At 40.3% G+C, this 19,108-nt stretch overlaps 1 protein-coding gene across 1 annotated transcript in view; it reads left to right on the top strand.

Annotated features, from left to right (window-relative positions):
* The first annotated feature begins 3,637 nt into the window (after positions 1-3,637).
* Positions 3,638-19,108, top strand: part of PCSK1 (proprotein convertase subtilisin/kexin type 1) — a 36,960-nt gene continuing 21,489 nt past the window's right edge. The window contains exons 1-7 of the mRNA XM_084629436.1: positions 3,638-3,988; positions 5,882-5,986; positions 9,716-9,826; positions 12,134-12,280; positions 13,403-13,479; positions 15,296-15,384; positions 18,513-18,685. Of these exons, the coding sequence (XP_084485562.1) occupies positions 3,818-3,988; positions 5,882-5,986; positions 9,716-9,826; positions 12,134-12,280; positions 13,403-13,479; positions 15,296-15,384; positions 18,513-18,685 (873 nt within the window). The 5' untranslated portion in view covers positions 3,638-3,817. The remainder of the gene's footprint in view (positions 3,989-5,881; positions 5,987-9,715; positions 9,827-12,133; positions 12,281-13,402; positions 13,480-15,295; positions 15,385-18,512; positions 18,686-19,108) is intronic.

Below are 19,108 nucleotides of genomic sequence, written 5' to 3'. Positions count from 1 at the left end.
TATGAGTACCATTATGTTAATTGCTGTTCTATTTTAGCCTGTCTAGTCCAGTGGCTCTCAACCTTTCCAGACTACTGTGCCCCTTTCAGGAGTCTGATTTGTCTTGTGTACCCCCAAATTACACTTCACTTAAAAACTACTTGCGTACAGAACCAGACATAAAAATACAAAAGTGTCACAGTACACTATTACTGGAAATTTGCTTACTTTCTCATATTTATTATATAATTATAAAATATATCAATTGGAATATAAATATTGTACTTGCATTTTAGTGTATAGAGCAGTACAAACACATTGTTGTCTGTATGAAATTTTAGTTTGCACTGACTGCACTAGTGTTTTTTATGTAGCCTGTTATAAAACTAGGCAATTATCTAGATGAGTTGATGTACCCTCTGGAAGACCTCTGTGTACCTCCAGGAGTACAGATACCCCTGGTTGAGAACCACTGGTCTCGTCTATTACTTACATCATCCTTCTTCTTCCCTTGGCCTCTCTAAACCTCTTGCTTCTATAATCTTACTACTTCTGTCTCCTGTAAATGTGATTAGTCTTTCTTGCCAGAATCTTTTGTCCTCTCACCACCTCTACCATCTTCTGTGTCTTTTGACTTCCTGCCTCATTTGTTTGGCACTTCAGCTGAGGAGCCCAGCTCTGCCAAATGATTGACTACAGGTATCATAAGGCATTCAGACACCATAGTAATGGGCATGGTTTAAGAACCTGAATAAAGCAGAATACAAAACTACGCTCCCATGGCACTTCTCTGAAGTTTAAAAGCAGCTTGCTTTTTCTTCGTAAAGTGTTCTGGTGATTGCAGGTTTGTTCAGCATTACTTTTCTCTTCTACCAGACCTCACCCCCACTGATGCTTCAACTACCTTTGTCAGATTTATTTTGTATTAGGAAACTAAGAATACAATTCCACTCTTGGAGCTGCATGGCAGATCTCCACTTGATTCTAGAGTGTCTGTCTAATCAATTTTTATCTAGATATTTATTCTGAGCTCATCACCATAGAATATGAGCACCTTGGTATCTGATTTCATTACATTTTGGAAGAACAGTATATCAGACTAGAGACTACCTTTGGATCTGAGAGGAGGATTTTGCCCAAAGGGAGAAGCTGTTAACTGCTCTTACATTTTAGGTGGCCCCTATGAAACAGAATAGACATGCTGGTCAGGCTGAGGAATAGTGCCAGGAAAACTGCATCTGTGCCATGATTTTGACATTTAAAAACAACTTTTTGATTTCCGTGTGCTGCATATCATTGACTGACTTGACATCAGTGGGAGCCCTGCAATTGAATGAGGGCCAAATTTGATCTTTACACCATAATGTCTCTGAGAGGATTAAGTAGGCCATGTAAGCTATAGCATACAATGTTAACATTTCTTATAGCGTGATTGCACTTTTTCTTTTCTCATACCTTTTTCTTAACTTTATATTTGTATGCACTATATGTAATGACAGGCCAAATTTGGAACATCATGGGAACAGTGCGGTTGAGTTTGGGTGGTGGGCAACAGCATGGCAAATGTATGTACAAATGCCATGTTCAGCTACATCCCTGGAAAGAGTATTCAGGTGAATTGTCTATTCTTTGTAAAAATAAACTGGGAGCATTAAGCAACCCACATGTAGTTGTTCAACTACAAAACCAAACTGACCAACTGTTTAGGACAGATGGTTAATGTCAGGCAAAGCAAGCATAGTGACTAGTCTTCAGGAGGGTTTCTGAGCTGTGGGGAGAGGGAAGAGAATGAAATGGCAGCTGAATAGCTAAATAAAATATAAAGGGGGAAATTATGAACAGATAAAATGATATATATTTATATAATATTCTGTTCTTAACAAATGTCAGCATTACTGGAGAACAGAGCCATGCCATGATATGGCAATATAATATTTTAATTCTTTAAAAATTAACAATGATACTTTATTTTAAAGATCCCTAGCACATAGACTGGGGAGCGGTGCAAATTAATGCATACCTGTGGTGCGATGGAAGTATCAGGGGACATTGTGCATTAATCAAGCATTACTGCATAGTAGGTTTTGTCTTATTAGCTTAATTGAGAAACGTTTTGTTCTCCCAGCTCTTCCCTTTTATTGCTTCTCTGTCTTGACCACAGCTCTTCCCAAGGATGGCTAGCAGCTAAAAAAAAAAAAAACCCCACACTGTAAAGGTTTTGTTTTTAATCAGATGATAAAATCTTTACTCATTTCCAGTTTTAGTACAGGATGAATCTTAGAGTTTGTGGGGAAAAACAGCAACCGTATGTTCATCTTGAGGTACTGCCAGGAGTCTGCCAACGCACTTGCCTCACAGTTCAATTACTGCCTTATTAAAAAAGAAGTTGGATCTAAAGCCAGTGTCAAGCGGAGCGGAGATTCGCGGCCGAGAGGGCATGAGACTATCTAGATGCACAGCTCACTCAGATGCAGCCGCTAGTCGCTGTCCATCCCAGCCATGCTGAAATGTGCCATACTTTGGACTGCATTTGAGCAAACCTGCACTTAGACACAGAAGGAATCTATAGTACTCTGCGCCTTCCCTGTCTCAAGCTGTTTTAATTGCATGCTTACTTCTAAGCACCTAGGATAATCGTTCTTCATCCTGACGTACTGAAAAAGATTGTACTACTAGAGAGGGGAAATAAAAATAAACCCCTTACGATTCTGAACGCTTTGTACTGTGCTAAATATCATTATTGGGAAGACGTGTAATTAAATAGGCACTACTTCCCATTTATTTTCGTGATTAAAATTTGACTTTGAAATACTTTTTCCGAGGGGTAACATCAAATATTTAGGATGTGCCTCTAACTCATTGTCCCGTCGACCCTTTCCCCAGAAAACAGCTCTTCCCGTTTAAACAGAGCAAGAAAGCGAACCGGTTTCGGATGTGTATCCTTTATCTCCATCTGCGAGCATGTGCTAGGCAATGTTATTCTGCGCGCAGCACACACTGTAATTTCCACTGTCACGCCTGTTCCCACTGCCGTGATTTTTCAAACCCCTAGTTTTAAAATCCTCCGGGAGTAAGGAGGTAAACTAAAGTTGGCTCATTAGAAAACTGCACGTCCCTTTGCTGCAATGGGAGCTGGAGCTGCTTCGGACGAGGTTAGTGCTAGCTGTTTATCTCTTGGACAGAACCCCTTTACAAGTCATCTGCCGGGGCAGTGCAAGCATTTTCCAGGGCGGTTAGAGCCAGTCTGTGAGCTGTGTCGGGCATTAACTCGTGCCTTCTGCAGGTTAGAGCAGCCACCTCCTGGAAGAGGAGCCTAAAGCCCCCTGATAAGAAAAGGCACAATACTGTTTGCTAGTGCCATGCACTTGACAGAGAGCTTATCTCTGGCAGCGCTTAGGGAAGCTATTAATGGTGGAGGATGTGTGTGGGCAGGGGTAGAGGGGTTCAGCTCCTAGCAGAGGGTTGGCTGGGTTTTATTTTTCCTCCTCTTATTTGAATGTGCGTCTGTCCCTCCGGCTTATTTTAGCAACCCCCCCTTCCCCCTCCCCGCTTGGGAATAACCCGCTCGCTCGGGGGCCAGCTACATTTGACGTCAGGCTGGCGTTCGTAGTTTTGACGTGTAAACACTCGGTTCCAGCCCGGCGCGGGAGAGGGTTTGGGCGCCGTTCAGCCCCGAGCCAGAGCCGTGGCGCGCTTGGCTGGGAGACGCTGCGCCCTCCAGCCTGCCGGGTGTCCGCATAGCAACCAGGAGCGAAAGGGCTGCAGCAGGGGCGATCGATCCGCCGCCTGGTCCCCCCCTCCCCGCGTTTCTTTGATTTCCCGCGTCCCTCGCCGGGCCATGGACAGGAGGCGCCGGGTGGCTCTGGCTCTCCTCTGCGCCTGGTGCGCGGCTGCCAGCCTGGCCGGCGCGGAGAAGCAGTTCGTCAATGAATGGGCGGCGGAGATCCCGGGCGGTCCGGCGGCAGCCCAGGCCATAGCGGAGGAGCTGGAGTACGAGCTGCTGGGCCAGGTAAGGGGCAGCCGGCAGGTAACTTTCGGACGCCTCTCCCCGGGCACGGACCGGCCCCATGTAGCCTGGAGCGCCTCCCCCCCACACACACACACGGTCCCAGCCCAGGTCCCAGCCCTGGGCTCGCTGGGGCGGGGAAGGCGATGGCGGGCGCCGATCCAGTTCGCTGCGGCGGGCCCGGGTTCGCTCGGGGGGCTGCGCGCAGACGCGCAAGGCGGCAGGGCCCCGGTGCCCGGGGGCGAGGAGTGCCGGCCTCGGGGCTGCCTTGAAACTCGCGCCCCCAGGGGAGTGTTTGCAGCTCCGAGTCCTCTCGCGCCCGGCCCCGCCCGCGCCAGGGAGGTGGGTCCAATATGGCAGCACCGCGTTCCCCGGGTGTCTGGTGTGAGTGGCCGGCGGCTGCCAGCCCTCGGCGCGGGGCGCGGGACTTGCAGCGGCAGCGGGCGAGCCGGCAGACAGATGCCCGCGGCCCGCCAGCTCCCCCGGCAGGGAACGGAGCCTTGCTAACTTTGCTTTCCCCGGGAGCTGGTTCTTCCCTCCCCCGCCTGTGCGCGTTACGGAGGGAGATGCCGTAGCCCGTACCTAGCCAGCGGACAGCGAGCCCTCCCCTGCCTCGTGCAAAGCCAGGGGCTTCCGCCCCCGCCGCCCCGGGCTCTCTGCTTAGGCAAACTTCTGGCCCGGCGGTCGGGGCGGGGGGTGTCTGGCGGCGCTGGCTCGCTCCTCCAGCGCTCGGGATGCCGTGATGTCAGCGTTGTCAGGGATGAGTAACTGCCTTGACGTAACAGCATCCTTGCTGCTCCGCTTCTTCTGGAGCTCCAGCCCCCTGGGTCCTGCTGCTCCAGCCAATGAGATGGGCGGCGTTAGGAACCAAACCACCGTGCAAGGGTAAAAAAAGCCTGTATCTAAGGTTTCAGAGTAGCAGCCGTGTTAGTCTGTATTCGCAAAAAGAAAAGGAGGACTTGTGGCACCTTAGCGACTAACCAATTTATTTGAGCATAAGCTTTGGTGAGCTACAGCTCACTTCATCTAAGTAACCCAAGTAGGAGAGAGGATGCTGAAGATAGAGAGCCTGGGGACCCTAGTCTAAAATCCATCTCTCCTCTTCCAGTCCCCCATTGGCTAGCGCCACACAGTTTTCCCAAACAGTGTCTTGCCCCGCTGATTGTCAGGGGGAAGACAGGCCCTCTCCATCAAAGAGGTTTATCCTTTCCTAAAACAAACTGCAGTATGTATAATAGTAGGTCCATGATTATGGCCTGGACCTGGTCCCCCTGAAGACAATGGCATAACTGCCACTGACTTTAGTAGGATATGGATGGATATGTGTATTACTCCCAATATGTCATATGGAAATATAGATTTCATAGCTGTAAACAATAAACTGGGATAGAGAACCCCATCAGTCTAGTTTGCATGCACAAGGAGCTCATATTTGTATAGTCACTGGCTACACATTTGAATACTCCAAGAAAATATACGTTCCCTTATTCAATCCCATCAACATCCTAAAGAGATGCTGTCAGCAGTAGCATGTGCCATGGTCAGAAATAAAACCTTGTCCTTAAAATGTAATTTAATTAAGATATGTCAAAATAGGGACCAAGTTTTACTTTAATTTATACCAGTGTAAATCAAAAGTAACTACTTTAGCTTCAGTTTGGAGTGTGCCTCTTGTTTTCCCATCATTATGCCAAATAACACACAGCTTTTGTTAGTGATCAACACCTTAGCTTGGAGATAATTTTATTTTAGAATACAAATATTATAAACTGTACATTTATTCTAGTTTTCACTCATCTGAAGATGGACTCTAATTCTGACAAGTTATGAATGTTGATATTTGTTTGCAATAGGAGAAGTATCTGGCAGTATGGAAAATATTCCTTTGTTTTATAGATTGGATCACTCGAAAATCACTATCTATTCAGACACAGAAGCCATCCAAGAAGATCTCGAAGAAGTGCCATTCATATCACTAAGAGACTCTCCGATGATCATCGTGTAAGTGTAGCATTTACCCTTTCTGATATCTAGCATCCATGTTGTCAGCTTATTGCTTGACTTGTAATGTGGTCACAGACACATTTTGCAAGTCAAATATATTCTTCCATCCATACTCGTGTGGAGTAGTACATTATTCCATGAACAGGCCCATTGACTTCAAGGAGTAAGGCACTAGTCAAGGTCTGTAAGACTGGCAAAATCTGGTCCTAAGCTGCTGTGTATTTTTCTGCAAATTGCTCTTTTATAATTCCAGACCTGCAGTAATTCTGGATTGAAATGCCTATGTGTGGTTGGTGAAAATACATACAAAGAACTTCAGGGCTTGATCGAAAGTCTGTTGAAGTAAATGGCAGTCTTTCCATTGACTTCAGAGGACCTGACGGAAAGCTCATTCTGTGCTATTTCTAGGAAATCTAGGTCTAGTTCATTGTGCTTATATATTAGAAAAAATTAGAAAAAAGTGCTGAGATTTTGCTGCAATACTCTGTTTCAATAACTAGCTGTCCAATTAACATTTAAAAAGGGCCTGTTACGGGGCCCAGTCTTTCAGTATTTGAGCACTCAAAACTCTTATGGAAATCAGACAAGGCTGGCCATCTGATTGAAACCGTCAAGAGGAGTTTTGACTTTGTAGGGTCTTAGTTACACCGGTGAAACAGATCCTCCATTTATCTAATTTTGTGGATGGTAAAGGTGGTGGCTGCTTTTTAAACACACCAGGTAACTGGTTAGTTTTTCAGTAACTAAAAGCCTAGCTTAAAAGTTAGGAAATTTAATAAATTTTAAAACTACTATCTAGTGGAACAGCAAAAATCTAAATCTAAACTTCTTATAATATTTAGAGATCCAGTTGTGAAAAAACATTTAATCATTTAAGAACAAAAATATTTAAGTGATCAGTTACTCAAAGAAAAAAATTAGACTGTGAGCTTTTGTTAGGAGGCAACATTCAATATGAGAAGCTAGTCAGAGATGAGAAAAAATGGGTTAGGATATACTTTGTTCTGCTTGCTCTGTTTCAAAGTCACACTTCCCCTTGTGTCTTACTGCTAGCATTTCCTTTGATAGTGGAGATAGGTTCAAGCTGAAAAATGTGAACATTCTAAATTTGGAGATGTTTATATACAGGATTTGGGTTTGGCTGATTGTAAATAAGGGTTGCATTTCCAAATTCACATCCAGATCTGGCTTCACATTTTCAACACCCCGATAATACCAGGTTGATCTGATACAGAGTTTAGGTTCAGTTCTCTCCATTTGATCCAGTTACATTTAATTTATCCATTACTGGGGGAAATACCACCAATTTTGTTTATAGTATATTTCTCTGCTATAACACAGAGAGTGGGGGCAATTGCGTGACTGACTTTGATGACAATCATTATTGCATATTTATCTATTGAAGTAAAGAATAGAGGGCTTTGAAATATTGCAGGTGACATTTGCAAAATCATCTCCAATTTGCTTTTTATTTACCATCTAGTATTCAGATAAGCTATTTGAAAGAGTGAGACCTAATTATGTAAGTATATACAGAAAACCAAAAGCAATGCTGTAATGCTATACAGTTATACATAGACATCTTCTCTAAAGATCTATACCTGTTCAAGAGCAGCCCATCTTAAAAGAATTAAATACATTTTTAAAAGACAGTTAATAGAATCCTGCCTTTAGCTATGTTTGTAGCATTTCATTTACTTTAGTAGGGCTGTGTGGGTGTAAATTAAGGAAACTTTTGGCCTATAGTATTGAGAATATTAATTTGTTTTATCGAAATGCAGTAAGTAAGATCCTGGAGCTATGCCTCTTTATAATCTGCCCAGTGTTTAAAGTAAAATATGTAATGCTTTTAACTGTTTTAAAAATGTGTAATTTTCTGGTCCCTAACTTCTTCCAATATTCAGACTAGTTTAAGAAATCCATTTTCTATCAACAACATTACATCAAATTCAAGGGATAATTTTAACTATTCTGTATATCAATGGCTCCCAATGGGTTAGTACAGAGCCTTGTTTCTCTCTATTAGATTGACAGTTTGAATCAAGCCAAACTACATAGTGACAAAAATTTGGCTTGTTAGACTATGTTTTTCACAGATATATGAGTTTGGTGATCTCGACTCATGTCCCAGAGGGCAGTTGTCCTCATCACAAAAATGATGAGCACAGCTGACACTAATTGTTAACAAGCATTAACTGACAAAGAGGCCAAGCACTGAATGGACATAGAGGAGAGTGAAGGATTACTGTCCTTACTTATGTAGAAGTGGTCCTCCTGCACATTGATGGGGCAGTAGTAGAATATTTCTTGCACTAATACAATCCATGCTATTCCGGTTAAGTGGATAAGGAGAGGACTACAGTCTCCAGGGCTGTCACTCAGCACACATTTTTAGCACTAAATGTACACAAAGTAGGAAAATCTATATTATGCAGTGTACTCTCAAATTACATATGTGCAGCGGCCTCAGTTTTTTTTAGCTATATTCTCTTATTTGGAGCTTTTCATTAACTTTCCCTTATGTGAAATACATTTAAATCATATCAGTATTACAATTCATTAAATTAGGTTTTTCATACTCACAATTGTGACATATCCTGTGACAGATGTGTAAAGCAAAAAGGTATGAGAGCACAGCCTAGAGAGATGAGTCCTAATAAAAAAACCTAATCTAATGTTTAGAGCAAAGGGTTAGGGAACCAGGAACATCTTGGGCTGAGGACTTGTTGTAGGATCTTGGCAAGTCACCTAGCTTGTTTTCACTTTACCAAGCTGGAAAATGGAGCAAAAAGCAAGTCTATATTAGACACCAGCTATGGGCCAGATTCTGATACCCTTACTCCTGTTGAATAGCATCTTACTTCAATGAATAGTTCCCCAACTGAATAAATAGCATTATTTGCAGAATAAAGTTACACTCAGCATAAGTAAGGGTATCAGAATCTGTCTCTGTTAAAATTGAACTGAATTTTTCTGGGTAAATAGACAAAGGAGTAATTCATTCCAAAAGACAAAATGAGAAACCTTTTGAAAATACCATCAAGTAAATTAGACATAGTCACGTATATCTATAACTGGCATGCAATTACATGCATAGAGACATTCACAAACACACTTGAACGTATTCATTTTGGTGTAACCCCACTGACTTTAATAGAGTCACACCAGTGTTGAATTTGGTGTACTATTCGCTGCTTTCTAATTGTTCACACTTTGAAGTGGAATGTGATCATAAGTGCCATTTGGAAAGAGGCTTTGAGGGACAGATGGACTATGAGTAGCAACATCGCTGTGACTGTAGCAAGAATGGCTCTTTTTCCCTCTCTAAAAATTCACGGTTCCTGTTCTTTCTAGTTCACACAGAGAGAGATTAAATTGTAGGCTGAAGAGTGAAACAAATGGTGTTTTTGCTTGTTTGAGTCACTACCACAGATTAGGCAATCTTCTAACAGCTATATACTTTTAACAAATAAAAGGTACATTATAGGGCATTTGCAGAGAAAAGATTTTCACTCTAGCTGTACTTTAAATGATTTTATAGTACCGTGGTTTCACTGAATCTTCCTTCTGCTTAAGATACACTTTAATGCAGAAATGCACTTTGCAGCAACAAACCCTCCACTTTCCCCCTTAGATTCCAAGGTTCTGTTTTACAATGAAACACTCTCAAAACCAGTTAATCTCTGTGAGTTTATATGTTGTTATTGTTGATAAAAATACTTGTAGGTGTCATGGGCAGAGCAACAATATGAAAAAAAGCGAACTAAGCGTTCAGCCTTGAGAGACTCAGCAGAAAACCTTTTCAATGATCCTATGTGGAATCAGCAGTGGTACCTGGTAAGAGTTTATTTTTATATGGTATTAGCAGGCAATGAACCTTATTTCTACTAATCACTTGTGCTATTTTATTGATGTCAAAGAGGGTGCACAGAAGGGAGCAGACTGTAGCCACTTTCTTTGGTGTAGCCCATGGAAATGATAGGTCTCAGCATTTGATATCACCAAGCAACATTCTTTTTCTTTAAGCTACGCAAAGGCTATGTCATCCAGTTTCCAGTTCAAGTTTCTGATCACTGGAATTATGTGATACCTTAAAAAGCTGTTAAACAGTTAAGAGCCATGTTTACAATAACATGAATTTTAGCCTTACCAGATAATACCAGCATCTCTAGTTTTATCTCTTTAGTTGGTAGCATATTTTCTGTGTTGGAGCTAATAATGCACACTGCATAGGTCAACAGAGAATAACGCTTCAAACCTGCCAGGTGCTGAGCACCCCAACTTCTGTTGACTTTGGCTGGAGCTGAAGGTGCTCCTCATAGGATCAATCATTAATGAAGAGGTGGCAGAGGATGAGGTTTCCTGCCCTAAACATGTTTTTTGACCTCCTGTGACAACCCAGCTAAATACAGCTGAACAGCTGAGTTTTACATTGCTTTTCTGAAAATCTGCTGGACATATCATAACTAAACTTAAGCCTGTTCACCACATATGATCACACTGTGCATCTACTTATGCCTGTACCTTCAGACTTCATTGGCTCCAAAAGAGGGAATGAGGGTAAGGTACTGTCGGAGGCCCCAGGCAGTGCTGGTTCTAGGGACGGGCACTTGCCCTGGGCACTAGCTTCACTGCTGTGCCCCTGTGGATTTTTTATTTGCTCTGCTTTGATTGACCAGCTTTTCTCTTACCCCAGTGCTGTTTGGTCAGATGTGAGTTTTTTGTTTTGTTTTTGTTTTTTTGCAATGGAGACTATTCAGAATCTTATATTTCCGGGAGGCCTTTCCCCTGTGTTCTCTTTCCAGCTCATTTTCAATGGAGAGAATGCAAATATAGAGAAAGGCAGTGTGGTCTTGTGGAAAAGGAAATGGACTGGAATCTAGGAGACCTAGTTTCTCTTCCTGTCACTGCCACTAACTCACTGTGTGGCTCTGGCCCAGTCATTTCTCCTCTTTGCATCTCAGTTTGCTCATATGGGGATCATGATACTTACCCTCCTTTACAAAATGTTTTTGAAATCCTCAAATAAAAAGTGCTATTTAAGGGTTAAGTATTTTTTTAAGGTGCTTCCCTGTTCATGTAATAAATACATTGCTCATTGGCTCCTCTGATGACAAAATAGAACTCCCTGCCCCAGGTTATCCTCACACATTCATCAGAAAAGCAATTAAATGATAGATCCTACAGAACAACCCTATGACCTAGAATATTTCCCTGAACTGCAGCTGCTAGAAAACAGGGCATTGTAATGCAAGAAATGTTGTTCCCGCAGTGCATTTCATTATCTGGATCTCACGCTTGGTTCAGCATTCTTCTGGAAACAAAGATGTACAAACATTTAAAAAATTCCTATTTAATAATGTATTTATGTGCTGAGAAACACAAAGAAAACATTAGTGATTGAATCTGTGCCTGTGTTTTTATAGAGGTATTAAGTAAAGCTGTCATATATTGAAATATATATATGGTTATGGTTAACATTACAAAAAATATCCGTTAAAGAGTTAATCTTTAAAGACACTTCCTTAAAAGGAAAGCCAGCATAGGTGAGTCATGTTTCCAAGAGATTTTCCACTGAGGTAGTAAATAGGAAATTGTGATCCAGCACAGTCCTTCATAATCAACCCATCATTTTAATTCCTTCCATTTCCTAATTGTTTTCCACTAGCTAACCTGGACATCAAAGGAGAGACAATTTAGAGAAAACACAGCTCCTCATATTCTGGGTGGCTTCAGTTTGGTTCTCAGTGGGTGAAAAAGAACCAACCTTTGTAGATTTGACTAATAACTCAAATATCCAAGGATCATCCAGCATATCCTGCTCCTCAATCTCCCTTACTCCTGTTATCAGACACAGGATGCCCTTTTCTTACCTAAGATATCTTTTGGGAGCATCATAAGTCATAAGGTGAACGGAATGAGGGAAGCTGGGTAAGGACAGGGAGGTTTGTCAGTATCCCAGCTATTTGAACAGGCCAATCTTTGTTGATTTTTTGTAAAACTTGGGTGGAATTTACAAATTCTGGTCACACTCAAACCAAGGTTGATTTAAAGCACATTTGTAATATGGCTCAAACACAGCTTTGAACAGGTGTCATATGAATGTATAAATGTTAAAATGCTTACTATCATTTTTCCTCCCAGCAAGATACAAGGGTGACTCCATCTCTGCCAAAACTGGATCTCCATGTTATTCCTGTATGGCAAAAAGGGATTACAGGCAAAAGCGTTGTTATAACAGTGCTCGATGATGGCTTGGAGTGGAATCACACTGACATATATAATAACTATGTAAGTTTGTGCTTTAAGAATGCTGTAGAATAAATCAACCAATTGCAGATGTTTATATACAAACATTTTTCTTTGGCTTTTTCTCTGTTCAGTAAGACAGCTCCCACATGACAGAGAAACTGAAATACTCATCCCAAGCATAATTTGGACCCTGGCCTGTATCACTAGGAATTAAGTAATAAGCTCACCAGGATAGTGGGTTCTTCAGGGTGGTTTAGTCCCTGGGCATGTTTAGACATCATGGTTTAATGCTGAATTATTAAAATTCTAGTGGTCCTTTGTGGATTTTATAATCACAGCATCATAGAAATGTAGGGCTGGAAGGGATCTTGAGCGCTCATCAAGTCCAGCCCCCTGTGCTGAAGCAGGACCAAGTAAACCTAGACCATCCCTTACTGGTGTTTGTACAATCTGTTCTTAAAACCTGATGGGGATTCCACAACCTCCTTTGGAAGCCAGTTCCAGAATTTAACTACACAAAAATTAGACTGTTCAAAATTGTTGTCATTTCAAAGATTTCTTAAAAGATCCATGTTTAATTTTGCCAAAAAAAATGGACAATTAAAAAAATATTTTTGAAGATGTTATGGAAATGGTTATTTTTTTTACTGAAAACAGATAGTAAACAAAAAACTTTCACCAATTTTTCATGAAAAAATTGGTTTTGAAAAAAGCCACTTTTCATTTAACAAAAACTTGTCGTTCAAAACAGCTCTGACTGTGAGTATTCCTTAATTAAATGTTTGTAAAGTTATTTAATGATAAATAAACCATCCAGTGCCCTTCTTCCAGATATCCCAATACCTTTCTTTGCAGGCCTCCCCACACTAGCCTTCCAACATCCAAAGCTTTAATAGCAAGAAACCTTCCCCCCCGTGCATGCTAGTCAATACCTGTTCTAGAAGATTAATTTAAAGGTTATGTACCTTTATTTTATGAAAGCAAATTGTTCACCTAAACATCGAGAATGATGACTAACGCTGAGGAGAAAGTATACATTAAAGTTCATGTCACATCTATCTATCTAATTATGCCATCACCTAGTATAGACTTCAGAAACTTTAAAACTTGTTTTAGAGGATATTTTCTCATTGTAACTATAAAGTCTATTTTTTAATTTAGGATCCCGAGGCAAGTTATGATTTCAATGACAATGATCACGATCCCTTTCCCAGATATGATCCAACAAATGAAAACAAGTGAGTAGCCTCTCATTTTGTGAAAAGAAACAAACTAATGAAGTATTATGCTGTGCCTTAGAACAGGCAAATGCACAGCTCTTCACCATTGACCTGAGAAATATTTGTACTCAGAAGGACTATTACATGTAAAAGGGAAAAAACATTATGGTATTTTTGTGCATATTGTATATGGACATTGAATAAGTTTCCAGATCAAGATGAGTTTTTTCAATTTAATTTCCACATTATATTTTGAAGCTCTCTTCTTCATATGGTTCTATGTATAAAGCACGGATAACATATTTGTAATCTCAAGGGAACAATCTTTTGGTGTTAGTGCTAATGAATTATAGGGCATACCAATCTGACTAAGCAGACTTTTTACTCAGTTATGCCTATAATGCATGGCCTTGCACAGGGGAACGATGAGGAACTATATCTGCCCATCGGAGGGCCTCTGGGAGGAACTGTGTCTTAGGCACTAGGGAAACATACCCACCACACCATCCCTTGTGAAGGTGCAGCAGGCTCCCTCCTACACACCTGGCCACTTATTTTATTGGAATTTTATAGCATTTTGTGGCAGGGAAGGAATGAAGAATCTTTCCGCATGACCTCCCTACAACCCACCTCTCCTCTGCATAGTGAAACACCATAGTAGTTCTGCTGCACCTAGGTCCTTCCATGATAGTCTAGGGAGAGAGCTGGTCCACAGAGAAGAGAACAGACCTCTTTACAAGCTGTAGCACAGAACAAGTTAATTCTGTAAGCCAGTTAGGATGTCACTATTTAATAATGATACAATGAGGAACTGACACTCTGGTTCCCCACTGTCCGTCAGGCATAGGGTGACCAGATGTTCCAACTTTATAGAGACAGTCCCGATATTTGGGGCTTTTTCTTATATAGGCTCCTATTACCCTCCACCCCCATCCCAATTTTTCACACTTGCTGTGTGGTCACCCTAATTAGGCACAATGGTAGCATCCACATCATGAATTCATTGGTATAATAGAAATAAAGTCACCAGAATGGGAAGTTATCAGAGAATAAATGTTCTATGATTTTGGAAATGAATGTCTCTGTTTTGCTACAGCATTTATGTATCAGTAGGAGGCCATTATCCTCTTATTCCAATGACATTATCTTTTAAATCTACCTGCATTACCTCTAATCTTTATTAATATGTAAATGGAATTCCACCTAGAAGCATTGAAGCATTTCATTGCAACCAAGCTGTAGTACTAGATAAAGTAACTCTGTATAGTTATGCTGTCTTGTTAAGTTTGAAGGGTAGGAATCCTTCATGGCAAAAGATTTTTCATACAAAATATCTTGTTAGAGGAATCATTTCACAAAGATGAAGATATTTGTTTATTTTAAATACTACACAGTTGTATCCCAAAATAAATTAAACATCTAAATTTTTGCTTAAAAGTGGCTTTTTTCATGATTACTTTTAAGGGATTTAGCATTCCAAATTTGCCTTACTATTGCAGTCTGTTATAGCAGGTATGGTACAGCTCATGGTAGACATTGTAACAACATGATCTTTCTATTGACTTCAGCGGGGTCTGGATCAGGTTCTTAGTGCCTCATCCTGATTATCCATTGATCATGGGATGGTTCGAAATTATGATTGCCAAAGCCTAAGTACAAAAAGTGCCTTCTTTTCCAAATGGACATATTTCCAAACCTATTTAATATTCAAAGAATTCACATCTCAATGATGAAAGAATGCACCAATTCTAGAAGAACCGTGACAAGTCTCTCTGTAGGTTAAATAAATGCACTAAGTTATAGTATGATTTAAATGGTCATTTACTTTATCCAGACATGGAACACGATGTGCAGGAGAAATTGCCATGCAGGCCAATAACAAGAAATGTGGTGTTGGTGTGGCATACAATTCCAGAGTTGGAGGTAAGAAACCAAACAATAATTTGATTTAAACTTTACTTTTTCTGATGTGAATAGAAACAAAGTTAAGTAAGGAACTGGTCCTGCAAGGTGCTGATCGCTCAGTTGGAAGTGCTGAGCACTCTGAGCTACCATCACCTTGAGCTGAGTGTGCTCAGCCTGTCTCAAGAGGCATTCAGGACCTTCCGGTATTTGGTTTCATACCAGAAATAGTTTAAGTTGCTACATGTATATTGTCCCAAATCCAGAGCAGTCATCAGTTTCTCAGGGTTTGATCCATAATATAATTATTGGTTGCAACTAAACAGAGGGCTATATTTTTAAATAAAGGACTGGTGGGTTGGTATTTAATTTTGAACAAAAATAAATAGAACCTGCGGAGAGAGAGAGAAAATCCAGTTTCCTTTATTTAGAGTGTTTTGTTCCTGTCTACACAGTTATATAGAAAGGTCATGTCAGTCAAGGTATTCATATTGCTGTGGTTTCCATTTCAATTGCTTGTTTCTCCACTTCAATAACATGTTAATTTTGAAAAAAGGTAAAGTCTTGTTTATCTGTTAGTCAACACTGCCCTTTTTTTAGAATGGTGTCTGAAAGTCTAGTTTATTACAGATCTGTGAAATAGACGTGATCAAAATATCAGTTGCTTGTGGTTATTTAGCACAAAAGAAAATAGACTTGTAAATTTGTAGTTTTTCAATTTAACATTTTTTTTTCCTTGACTCAAATGGGACAGCTGAGCTGGAGCTGACAACTGTGATTACTGTTCTCACCGTTTGAGTCCTGTTTTCTCAGAGGAGTTAGAGCTGTCAGAGATGTCATTTTCCTGTCCGCCTTTGCCATTCTGCTTTATGCTTTCACACACTGTTTAAGTAAAATATCTCTCTCAGAAGAAGACATCAAGGATCAAATATTCAAAGTAGGGCAAAGGGATGAAACTGCAAAAAATGTTGAACACCCACTGTACCCACATTTCCAAGCACTTGCATATACAAAGCAGGTTACTTCACACCTGTTTCCATGTGTTATTATGTGATTTGCAAATGGAGAGACAGGTTTTTACTGGTACACTTCTCCAGGAAGGAATGCTCTTGTTTATTTTTCAAATATTTAACATCATAACTCTGGATGTTCTCATTATCCATATAAATGTCCAATCCTGTTCTGAATTCTGTTACATTCTTGCTCTCATTGAAATAATGTAACAATGAGTTTCACAGGCTTATTGTGCATTATTTGAAAAATATTTCCTTGTACCAGTTTTAAATGTCACATTTCAATTTCATTTATTATATACATGCACTTCCCCTCCTTTATTTTCTGTAGAAAAAAGAAATGTGGTTTATCCCATATGCCATTTAGTAAATGGAATTTATTTATTTACACATACATCACCACAGCACTGTTTCTCTGATGCTGCATGGAAATCAAATGATTAAGAAGTTGTATTTTATGAAGGACTGGGCTGAGAGTTCCAACACAGTGAATGTGATGCTAAAAATAGCCGTCTGTCAGGCAGATACATGTATCTGTCTGAAATTCCTTTTGCTTTTGCCTGCTTTTGAATTCATGAGGCTGATGATGGGAAACAAGCATGTAGAAGAAAAGGGAAAGACAAATGTATGGACAAATACTATGACACTGCTTACTGGTGAAAACTAATTTAATGAAAAACCATTGCAATAATCATATCCCTGAGTTTATTTTAAAAACAAACGGAGTTTTCAGAGAGAATAGAACCGAAACAGCAGTTTTGCTTTAATTGTTTTTCACTAGTGCGCTGAAGATATAATTGTTTGTTCTTGTATTATATTACAGGTCTGTACAGCTGCCTTTATGTCTATTGGTGCTCTCACAGTGTCTATACTAGCTCCTGTGTTCTAATTGTTTCATTGCATATTACAGTCTCAGGCCCTAATCCTGCAGTCAGTTTCCTTTTTTTGTTTCTTAACAATGCAAAAGAAGGAATCAAAGCCTGAGGTTTGGTGGGTTTTTCCCCCCCTCCCATTAGAAATTCAGATCTTGTCTGTCCTTCTTTGGAAAAATGTATGTGAATTTCTGCACTAGAAGAATTATAATCCATAGTTCAGCAACTGCCAGCAATGGTACAGCTTCTCCGGTACTAAATCGCTAGCATAGACAGAGCCCAAGCATTTTTATTATTGTGCCATGAAAACCTGTTCTGAATCCTCATTACCTTAGCAGTTGTACTGTTGCTACCATTGCTGTACAACTGCTGGAATTGTGTAAAAGTTCCCCACCATTTCTAACATAGTGAACAGTGTTAGCAATATTGGGAGTTCTAGTGCAGATGAGCCACTGGCTGCCATTGGAATTTGGGGCATTCTGGAGATCCTGCTCTGAGCAAGATTAGATGACACGATTCTGATGAAAATGTTAATGGCTGGCTGTCACTGGGGCTTCCCATATTGTTCACAATGGTAGAAATGAACTAGTATTAACAATGCTGGGAAAGTTCTGCAATATTCCTTTGTGTATTCAGGATTGGATAGCTAGTGAAACAATAACACCATAAAAGACAAGCTTAGTAACTGAGAGGGGGAAGGGATTCTTTAGTCTGAGTGTTTAAAATTCTTCATTTTAAACAAAACTTTTAAACTCAAAACTTTTAAAGACAAAAGACTTTTAAAAACTCTATTTTTGATAACACCTATTTAACTTTTGAAGACAAGAAATCTTTGTTAAAAGATGAGAGAGACAGAGGGAGAGAGAGAACTTAAAATAAGAGGATCCAATACATCTGCTATGAGACATTCAGGAGGTCCTCCAGAAAAACACACTGTAGACCAGATTTGTTCTTTTTTATATTTCAAAGGTAAAAAACAAACTGGGAGAGGGGGGACTCTCACATTTCTTCTCTGTAGACTTTAAAATGAAAAAACGGGGAGAAATAGTGGGGCACAGTCCAATTTTTATAGGGTCACTTTTAATATTTGTAAAATGCCCTGAATTCTTCAAAGGAAGGATGATACATACATGAAATGTTTTACAATGATATTATAATCTTGGACCAGGATCCCATTGTGTTAGGTGCTGTACAAATAGTTAACAATGATAATGTAAAGGAAACATGAAATAGATTCATTCTACCTGTTTTTTTTTATTTTAAGGTATAAGAATGCTGGATGGAATAGTCACTGATGCAATTGAAGCCAGTTCAATTGGTTTTAATCCAGAACATGTGGATATTTACAGTGCAAGCTGGGGCCCTAATGATGATGGTAAAACTGTAGAGGGACCTGGCAGGCTAGCACAGAAGGCTTTTGAACATGGGATCAAACAGGTAAGCTGTCTAATAGGTAGTTAAGTTGAAATACAGCCCAACTTGCAGGTAAAGATCATAGTTTAAAATGGTGCTTGGGGTGAGAAAATGGCAATGGTTCTTTGTCTATTTCTTGCTAAAGCGTTCTGCTCATTCAAACAGATTTGAGAAACTGAATCATTCTTTAGAAGGATATTAATATAAAGGTTCAGCAAAATTTCCCAGCTGGGACCTGACTTTTGAAAGCTTTCTTATAGTATTCTGCTTTCAAGGGGTTATTCTCTGCAGACTAGCTTTCCTTCTTCATCCTTCCTTTTGCTGCTTTTGTGCCTCCCTTCCCCCACCTCCTCTCTCTCTGCTTGTTTTGCTCTGAATAGTAATTGGATTTCTGCACAGAGGCTCCTATAAAAATTTAATACGAAGTGTTCACTTCACGAATATTTC

The sequence above is a fragment of the Lepidochelys olivacea genome (genome assembly GCF_965140295.1).
Source record: "Lepidochelys olivacea isolate rLepOli2 genome assembly, chromosome: 5".
NCBI lineage: Eukaryota > Metazoa > Chordata > Testudines > Cheloniidae > Lepidochelys > Lepidochelys olivacea.
The sequence above is the reverse complement of the archived record's forward strand: the minus strand, read 5'-3'. Positions and strand labels throughout refer to the sequence as shown.